This window comes from Gekko japonicus, unplaced genomic scaffold, assembly GCF_001447785.1.
Source record: "Gekko japonicus isolate JY-2015 unplaced genomic scaffold, Gekko_japonicus_V1.1 scaffold1313, whole genome shotgun sequence".
Classification (NCBI taxonomy): Eukaryota; Metazoa; Chordata; class Lepidosauria; order Squamata; family Gekkonidae; genus Gekko; species Gekko japonicus.
In genome coordinates this window covers 151236-159910 of record NW_015176011.1, presented here as the reverse complement: position 1 = coordinate 159910, position 8675 = coordinate 151236, and the positions used below count along the sequence as shown (strand labels likewise).

The 8675-nt window shown below is 50.7% G+C and overlaps 3 protein-coding genes across 6 annotated transcripts in view; 2 read left to right on the top strand and 1 right to left on the bottom strand.

Annotated features, from left to right (window-relative positions):
• The window catches only part of BRCC3 (BRCA1/BRCA2-containing complex subunit 3), an 11513-nt gene extending 10603 nt beyond the window's left edge, over positions 1-910 (bottom strand). The window contains exon 1 of the mRNA XM_015426523.1: positions 640-910. Coding sequence (XP_015282009.1) covers positions 640-744 — 105 coding nt within the window. The 5' untranslated portion in view covers positions 745-910. The remainder of the gene's footprint in view (positions 1-639) is intronic.
• A 139-nt stretch (positions 911-1049) lies between these two features.
• CMC4 (C-x(9)-C motif containing 4) lies at positions 1050-8669 on the top strand. Of its 3 annotated transcripts, none has more exons than XM_015426530.1 (3): positions 1050-1123; positions 6391-6456; positions 7614-8669. In XM_015426530.1, exons 2-3 carry the CDS (start codon positions 6399-6401, stop codon positions 7781-7783), a joined length of 228 nt encoding a protein of 75 aa, XP_015282016.1. In that variant the 5' UTR covers positions 1050-1123; positions 6391-6398; the 3' UTR covers positions 7784-8669. The 3 variants fall into 3 exon arrangements, with proteins under 3 accessions (XP_015282016.1, XP_015282014.1, XP_015282015.1); XM_015426528.1 differs by lacking the exon at positions 1050-1123 and adding an exon at positions 4890-5041; XM_015426529.1 differs by lacking the exon at positions 1050-1123 and adding an exon at positions 5263-5323.
• Positions 4464-6414, top strand: MTCP1 (mature T-cell proliferation 1). Of its 2 annotated transcripts, none has more exons than XM_015426527.1 (3): positions 4464-4902; positions 4989-5041; positions 6391-6414. In XM_015426527.1, the coding sequence occupies exons 1-2, from the start codon at positions 4504-4506 to the stop codon at positions 5034-5036; spliced, it is 447 nt and encodes a 148-aa protein (XP_015282013.1). In that variant the 5' UTR covers positions 4464-4503; the 3' UTR covers positions 5037-5041; positions 6391-6414. The 2 variants fall into 2 exon arrangements, with proteins under 2 accessions (XP_015282013.1, XP_015282012.1); XM_015426526.1 differs by lacking the exon at positions 6391-6414 and adding an exon at positions 5132-5205.
• Positions 8670-8675: the final 6 nt, after the last annotated feature.

Below are 8675 nucleotides of genomic sequence, written 5' to 3'. Positions count from 1 at the left end.
CCCCCCCGAATACCTTTAAGCAAAAGAATAAGCATTGTTTGTGACCTTCCAGTCAATTATACTGCAGAGTAAACAAATACAGAATGTAGAATGGAAATTTCGGCAAGATGCAATAACAGGGGATGGGTCTGAAGCTTAAGCAGTGACCCAGACTGGGAGAATTACAGTATCAATCATGTCCCTGGTTTTGTTTGCGACACATTGGAGGGGAAATTAGCACACAAAAGCAGCTGAGCCCGGCTGAAGCGGTGCTGCAAAAAAAAGAGCCATGTGGGCAGTGAAATGGCAAGCATCTGAGCAACGCTTAGTTCTAAGGCCACTTCCACCCCCGTCACAACAGGGGAAAGAAGCCTCTAAGGCCAGAATCGATTACTCGGGAGCAAGGCCCACTGAACTCAGCGGGGCTGTAAAGAAGGGAGAAGCTCATGTGGGCAGTGAAATGGCAAGCATCTGAGCAACGCTTAGTTCTAAGGCCACTTCCACCCCCGTCACAACAGGGGAAAGAAGCCTCTAAGGCCAGAATCGATTACTCGGGAGCAAGGCCCACTGAACTCAGCGGGGCTGTAAAGAAGGGAGAAGCAGCTCTCTCAGTCTTCCGGAGGCTCCTCTCTGTCACCTTCACTTCCTCGTCCCTCCTACCTCTCCAATACACAGCCCCATCACTTCTTCCTTCTCGGTACTCAGCGCGTGGTTCAGGCACACCAAGAAGGCGTCCGCCTCCAAGTGAGCGGCCTGCACCGCCATCTCGGTCCGCTGCACCGTCCAGGAGGCGAAGGGGGAGAGAGATGCCGGTGGACGGAGGGAAGCGCCCCCGTTTATCGCCGGCTTTAAGCGCAACCCCTGCTCTTCCGCCCGAGCCCCCAGCCTTCCTCCTAGGTCTGCGTCTCCTGGACAACGGCGACTTCCGGTCCGTTCCCGGAAGTGTCCGGCCAACCCCCAACTGAAGTGTTCCTGGGTTCCGCTAGCGCCGCTGGGCCAGGTCGGTTCCGCCCGGGGGCGGGTGGGTTCAGAGGAGCTCTGTGAGCCCAGCTTGAGGGTGGGAGGGGAGACGGACTCGTTGGGGAAAGTGCCGGAGGGCTCCCCCTTTGCGTCCCATCAGCGCTGGGCTATTAACTCAGACGGGGTAGGGGGCGTGGCTCGGATGGGAAGGGTCTCTCCTGTGGGTGGAAAGGGGGGCTGCTCTTTAGCTCTCGTAGTGGGGAGTGGGGCTCGCCTGCTACTATGGCGACTTTCCCACGGGCGTGGGGGAAAGAGGGTCAAGGGCCATCTGGCGAGCGCTAATGGGGTGGCGGTGGTGATGGTGGTGGTGGATTTCCTCCCGTTTCCTGGCTAGGCTCCTCTCTGCTGCGTATCAGGCAGGCGTTCAATAAGACACAGCTTCTCCCCTCGCTGTTAGGAAATGTTTCACCTGTTGAATTTCTTCCTGGCACATTGCTGTTGAGCACCCAGTCTTTCTGTAAGGGGTGGGGAAGGATGAGCCTAAACAGGAGCTGACAACCTGAAGAGCAGAGAATTGGAGAAGGACCCAGGAAAAGATGTCCTCTCTGTGCCTGAATCAGCCAGGCTGCTGTTTGCCTTTGCAAAGGCGCTGTCTTTAATGGTCTTTAACGGTTGCATAGCTAACAGAAACTCAGCAGGTGAAGCCTCTCACAGAATGAAGCTGTGGGGTGGGAAAAAAATTTCTCAGTTCTGCCTGTTAGGGCTCCTGTGCCTTAACAGACCACCTCAGTAGAATTATGTAGGATGTTATTGGATAGCCCATTCTCCAGGGACATGGGCCTTCATTCTGACTGCTGACAAATGCACCAAGAAGATGGAACATTCAGTTCAAAGAACTTAAACTCAGCAAGGATCCCCATATCCTTCCCAACCTATGCTTCCAAACAGGCCTTTTTTGTCTCAGGTCTCCAAAATTGTAAGGGAATTTTAACAGCCTCTCAGTGACAAAACTCCTCCTGGTTCTTTTGTCTAACAAGTCAGGATATTGGGACAAAAAGGCCCTCTCTTTAATTTGGCACATTTGAGGCTGGGTGATCGAAAGGATCATCAAAAGGACAAAGTTTTCTCTATGCTGTTCCTTTTCAGTGAGCAATTGTACTGAGATGATTTATAATTTACAGGAGCTTTGAACTCCTTTGGACTGGCAAGATTTTCAGAGCAGTTCACTGCGTTCTTTGTGTTCTCCTCATACTCTCCTATCTCACTAGTGCTTTTTGTGCAAAAAAAGATGTTTTCAGCAGCTTCCGTTTTAAAATAATTGCCAAAGCTCTCAAAGCCAAACATGGTTAGGCTCTGGTGCACCAATAGCAAGAATAGCCTGAGTTTTCAGAAGAAAGCTGAGCCCTAGAGCAAAGATGAGAGGACAGACCAAGCCATAGGTCATAAAGGTGCCTCCTGATCTGGACCCAGTGGTTATTGCTTTCACCCAGTGGTGAGGCATTCCCTCGGAACACTGTCTCATACGCTGCTTCCGTGTGCTCACCATTCTTTGCTTATTTCCATATCGGTTGGCATTTGACAGACAAAGGAGAGCGGGAAATGGACCACTGTTTCCCGTTTTAGAACTGGCAGGCTTCGTTTCAGTTACAGAGATCCCCTGCTGGAATGAGAGGGAGCGATGGAGAATGCAGAGCTGAAGAACACCAGTAGTACATTTCGAAACGAGGCTGCCCACAATTCCTTTCCTGTGAGCCGACAGGAAGCCTATCAGACCTTTAAGCCACATTCAGTCTGGAACAAACTTGCGAACTTCAAAGCTGGTGATATTAATAGAATTTGTGAGGGACGTTGCGATATACAAGTTTTGCGCTATAATTCTTCTTGTCAGGACAGGACACCTCTCAAGAAAGCCCAGGTGTGACGTGGGGGATCAGGCCTGGCTGTAGCCCACCATGGGATTGGGGGGCTGTGTGCTACTAGGAGAGTTTGCTGCTGAAGCAAGGGGTTTGGACCCTCGTGGCCAGAAAGGAACTGTGGATTTCCGAATACTCTCCAGCACACCGACTCTGCTGGAGTCTTGACTGCATTCCAACTTGGGGAGGGGAAATGACATCCTTGCAAGTTGAACGCTGCTTCCTGTTTGGAAGCCTCTTGTCTAGCACTGATGTGTGCTGATTCTTGATCCCTCTGGTTTGGGCCCCCTACAGTACAAGGGATGCTTAGCCATTTGATTCCAGAGGGAGAGGCCAGAACTGTACTAGAGGAACATGGTTTTTTTCTTGGCTAGACTTACCCCTGAGAAAGTCATGACCATTTCCCTACTGCTTCTGGAGTAACCCGAGGCCGTTGCAGAAGCAAAGTGTGCTTTTTTGTCTTTGGAATCCACACCAAAGTAGTTAACCACATGTCCACCCCTTCCTCTGCCTTATCTTTGTATTCCCAGATGTTGGCATGTGAACTTGGCTTTGTCCTCCTGGCAGTTTGGGAACCAATTGCTTTATCGCTAGGAAGGACGTGTTGTTCTTGGTGTTTGTTGGAAAGACTTTGCACGTCTTGCTCCCTGAAACCATTCTCTTCCTTCCACGCCTTTTCTTGCCTCTCCAGTTGTACTACAGAAGAAAGATTTTCGGCTTTCCCCCCAACTTTCTGTTGTGCTTTGAGTGAATCTGTGGATGCCAAAAGCATGAAATGTCATTTTCCTGATGCTCTTCTTTCCCAGGTCTAGATTTTCTTGGTTTCCAGTGAATTCCCATTCATATTGGAAAGATCTGAATTTAAAAGAACCCCAAGGGATTAGATGACCACAGATCCCAGGCAGTCATGAGAAGCAAAGTAGTACAATTATCACCTTTGTCTTGCCACTGGGGTAGGGAAATGGAGCAAATGTGATGTCATTTTTCAGGTGGGTGGGAAGTGAGCCAATCTGTCCCTCCTTCGGGCACATTGGCAATTCTAACGTCCATATAGTCCCTGTGGCCTCTTTTGAGCGAGAGTAGATGGGAAAACGGGCAGTGGTATGTGGTATGCATTTCCTAATTTTGTGGAAGGGAGCGAAATTTGCCCCTGACACTACCCTAGTTGCATAGGAAAACGGGACAAGGGAAGCAAACTGAGAAACAGAAAAGGGGTCTGGAAAGCAAGCCAAGTAGATGACATTGGCTTCAGTGACTGGGCCAGCTGGAGTCGCGCAGGTCGGATGTGACTCACTGGCAGTCAGTCGCTGACTCTTATTTTCCACAAGCCTGCAGACTCTTTCTGCCGATCACACGGGACAGCCACCAAACCAGGCCTTTTGTGGGCCGAACCAAGAGCTCATTCTAGTGTAGCACCGTTCCTCTCCCCAAATCACCAGGTGTCTTTCAGGTGCACTTCCTTTTGAGAACCATCATGTGATCACTTTCCCCTCCTCAATCTGACTTTCCCGCGGCACTTGGGAACACTGCATAACCCCTCCACCGGTTCTTTGCAGGACTAACCGTTCCTTCCGTGTCTTTGTTCAGAGGCAAAGGGGGCCATGTGTAGAATGGGAGCCGAGGGAGGGCCGTCGTAGCAAGCGATCGGGGCATGGCAGAAGGAGAGGAAGGTGGTGATGCCAGAGCCCCGCCCGTCCGCCTCTGGGTGCGACGGATAGGTGTCTATTGCGATGAAAACCAGAAAACATGGCTGGTGGCACCCGAAGAGGCAAGTAAGAACATTCTTAGCAATCGTCTTTTTGATTATTTGGAGAGCGTTGGCCTTTTTTGTTTCATGAAAGCGGTCGCTCATGTTGCTCGCTCTGGGCTTCTCCCACAGGAGGCAGGCACCCTGAAAGCCCGGATCCGAAGAGTCCCGGTCCCCCTGGGCGAGGCCGTCCGCCCCAGCCGCCTGCCTGCATCCCGGCTGCCCCACATGTGGCAGCTCTCGGAGGGGCAGCAGTACAGGGACAGCAACTTTCGAATCTGGGATATTGAACACCATTTGCAAGTAAGGCTGCATGGAAACGACGGCTCCTCCCTTTGCTGTACATCAGCGTAAAAGCCAAGGCCTGACTGCTTTTGTGTCTCTCACAGATCATGGGAGTGGAGGAGCTGCTCCTGAGACTTCTGCCAAGCGATTAAATCCGGTGAGTGGCATGCCCCTGCCCTTTCCTCCTGCCCTTGTGCTCACATTTCCGCTCCCAGAGGTTCTTTTAATGCTGGTTTTTGTCTTTCAGGAGCTGTGACTCTAGGATGATGTCCCTGTTTGTTTTTATGTGGTCACTCCCAGCAGTAGAACGCAGCTGCCTCAGAGGCGGAGTGTGGCAGGCGTCTCTTTTGATGGCTCGTGGCAGCACCATCCAAGAGCTTAGGACAGGCAGTGGCAGAAGAGTGCCCTGGCCCAATTGAAATCACAGGGGGAGTTTTAGGTAGGCAGAATGGCATCGCCCCTCCCCACTTGGAAAGCTGGTCAGGATACCAGTTGGGTTTTTTTTGGGGGGGGGGGATCCAGAACAGGGCAGAGTAGTCATCAGTATGCCGTGCTTGTGACATTCTCAGAAGCTCTGGCCATTCTTGGAGATGGAATGTTGGACTCCTGGTCTGATCCAGCAAAATCGCTCTGATCTTCTGGCCAGTGCCTAGAAAAGCGCCGGCCGACTTAATGGGCGAGCGTTTGGCTAATTTGGCTCCTTATCCTGCATACCCGTTGCAGGAGTTACGTTGTCCTTTCCAGAGTTTTACGGAGCACTGATTCCTTACTTACTCGGAGGGGAGACCCTGGTCTCTCAATCCCCCCTGCCAACACATAGCAATGCTTACTTTGACCATCTCCATTTTTAGATTCTTTTCCCCAATTTCTTTCCAAGATGAGGCTGTTCCCTACATTCACAAAGAACGCTTCTCCATCCTAATAAAATCTTTGACATACACAGTCCCCTGACGTGCTAGGCTTTCCAACAATGCAGGAGAAACACACGGATATTATTCTACTGGGAAAATGGTCTAGTAGACTGCTGTGTTATTCTAAGCGTCATTCCAGAACTGTGGGGAAGGGGAGAGGGCGAGCAGAGAGGAATCCAGGACATGCCAGATGGAAAAGCACCAAGCCAAAGCCAAGCAAGAAGAGGAATACCCGCGAGACGTTTCTGTGCACAAGCCTTTCCAAATGTGTCCCGTGCTTGTATTGTCTTTGCTCGACTTAGTCTGGGGGAGTGAGGATGGGGGGAGGGGCATTCATGCCATGCAGGCTGGCATCGGGCATCTTTCCAGGTGGCTTCATGCCTGCAGGCGGTTTTAAAAGGGAACTTTCCTGGCTGTGCCAGAAAAGCGGGATGGGGGGGGGCAGAAAAGATCCCAAAGGGCTCTGTCCTGCACCATCAGAATCTGAGGGATGAAGCTTTCATTGGCTTTATAAGGCTTAAATCAGAAGACCAACTTGTTCTTTCCCCGTTCTCCAGGCTCTGATCACAGTGTTTCCTCCCCCCTGTCGTTTTAGTTCTTGACATGCCTCAGAAAGACCCCTGCCAGAAACAAGCCTGCGAAATCCAGAAATGTTTGCAAGGTATGCTGTGGTATCCTTTGGCTGTGCTTCAGTTTAACCCATTCTCCTCCGTCAATGCAAGGTTTTGTTTGTTCTTGCGGTGAAACGGCAAGAGTGAACAAAGATGACTTCAAAGTAAGGTGTTGTTGAAGGAACAACGCTCAAGTTTAGGACTGTAGTCTTTTGCCTTTGTTTGCAAGCACCTGGAACCCTCCTACATCCACTAGGGATGTAGTGGAGAAAGTAAATTGGGGCCATTTCGTGGCAGGTGGCAGCAGTCACCTCCCTTTGGAGAGCCACTGTGACAGCTCCGATACCCTGCAGGCAGAGAGCTGTGGAGGAAGTTTCTCAAGGCCTTAGCCGTGTTTGCCTGAAACTTGAACACTCTGAAACTCCAGAGAGAGTCAGGTTCTCGGTTGCCAAGAGGCAACAGGTAGGAGTACATTGTGAGTCACATGGAAGGTCAGAATTTCCATTTGCAGGATGTCATGCTGGCAAATGACTTGCAATTGGAAGAGCGAGCCCTGAAAAGCCAGTGCAAACACCGGCTCTTCCTACCCGCGGAGAGCTTGACCGACTGGCAAGTGATTCTGACCTCTGAATCGTTTAGCTGAGAGACTGACAGGGAGAGAACGGGTTGAGGCGACATGTCCAGGCTCTTCTGAAACGTCAGGAGCAGAGAAGACAAACTCTCTGGCCTGCTTCTGCTGGGCTACAGGGATCGTGCTTGCACTTGGGAGCGGGCTTTGAACAGTCAGGAAGGGGGCAGTGTGCGTGGAGCAGCTCCTCCTGCAATCATGAAATGTGGGAAGGAGGTTGAGGAATCAGCTATGGCAGCAGCACAGAGAAGATCTGGGGCTGCGGTTAGAGTGTCAGACCAGGTTCTGGAAGACCCAGGTTCAAATCCTTCCTCGGCTGTGGAAGAGAGCTGAGTGACTTTGGATTAGCCACTCCCTTTCACATTAACCTGCTATTGGGGGGGGGGGTAGTTGTAAGGATAAAATGGAATGGGAAAAGGATGGTGTAAGCCACTCTGGATCCCCGTCGTGGAGAAAAGCAGGATGCAAGTACAAAAAACAGAAAATAGATCTTAAAATGCAGCCTGCGGAGCCGTTGCACCCAGCAGTCTTTTGCATTTCATTCACCGCCTGCCCTCTTCCCACTTTTACTTTTTCTAGCCAACAATTACATGGAGTCCAAATGTGAAGCCGTCCTCCAGGAGATGAGAAAATGCTGTGGCCGGTATCCCCCGGGCAGATCTATCTGCTGCTCTGGGTTTGAGTTAGAGGACAAAGAGAGGCAGAAGCAGAAATCGGCTTCCAAAGGAACTCAGGGCCCACATGCCTAAGGAAGCACTCACCTTTGACAGAACGCAGGCCTTTCCCTGGAAATTAAAAATATCTGCGCCAGCTTTCTCAAGCTATACCTCAGTGGCGCTGCTTGCACCAGAGACCGCTCCGAGAAAGAAAACACCAGGCAGCTTCTCTCCCAGAAGCTGGAGGAAGCTGGAAAACAACGGCCCATCTGTTAGCAGTTCTGCCAACAAAATGTGTCACTTCTGTAGCCTTATAAGTGAATGATGTTCTAGTAGACTAATTTGGTGTTTCGTGTTCACTGTAGCCTAATCTATTGTCAAGAGTAGCAATATTCCACTGCAAGGTGAGACCTGAGCAGCCTTGTTTCTTGTGTGCAGGACAATTTGCCGGGAGTTGAGTTTTTGAGACAATCCGTTCGATGTGGTATGTAAATAAGTCTCTTGTCTGAGCTGCAGAAGAAACTCTTAGTCCACGCTTCCCAGTCTGTTCAGAACCCCTCCTCTGCCACGGGCAGTGCAGATGTAAGATACGCTGGCAACTGAAGCCTCGGGAGGCGGAGGCTGATGCTCTTTCGGCTGGGCAATACACCTTAGTCAAGTTACCTGTGTGCCTCAGTTTCCTCATCTCTAAAGTGGGAAGGTCCCCTGCCCTCCAAGCTGTAGATTTCTTAGCACTTGAATCCAATTGCACAATACTGAGTATGTGAACGCTGCTGTGGAAGCAGCAATCTTCAGGGATACGTATGGTGTGGTTTGTTTGGTTTCTAAAAAAGCAATAGTCACTTTACAGAAAGCCAGAGTGGTAAGATGTATTTTTTTTTTAAAGTCCACACTCAGCAACTTGTGTGAGCAAAGACCGATTTCAGTGGAAGGAATTGAATGTGATGTGTACTGTCCACCTTCCCCCTCCTGAGACCCTGCTGAA

Excerpts from the sequence above, each read along its gene's own strand:
- MTCP1 (XM_015426527.1), top strand. The coding sequence starts at position 4,504 with ATGGCAGAAGGAGAGGAAGGTGGTGATGCCAGAGCCCCGCCCGTCCGC. Across the intron at positions 4,903-4,988 it reads ATATTGAACACCATTTGCAA|ATCATGGGAGTGGAGGAGCT; the intron begins GTAAGGCTGCAT and ends TGTCTCTCACAG.
- CMC4 (XM_015426530.1), top strand. The coding sequence starts at position 6,399 with ATGCCTCAGAAAGACCCCTGCCAGAAACAAGCCTGCGAAATCCAGAAA. Across the intron at positions 6,457-7,613 it reads AATCCAGAAATGTTTGCAAG|CCAACAATTACATGGAGTCC; the intron begins GTATGCTGTGGT and ends TACTTTTTCTAG.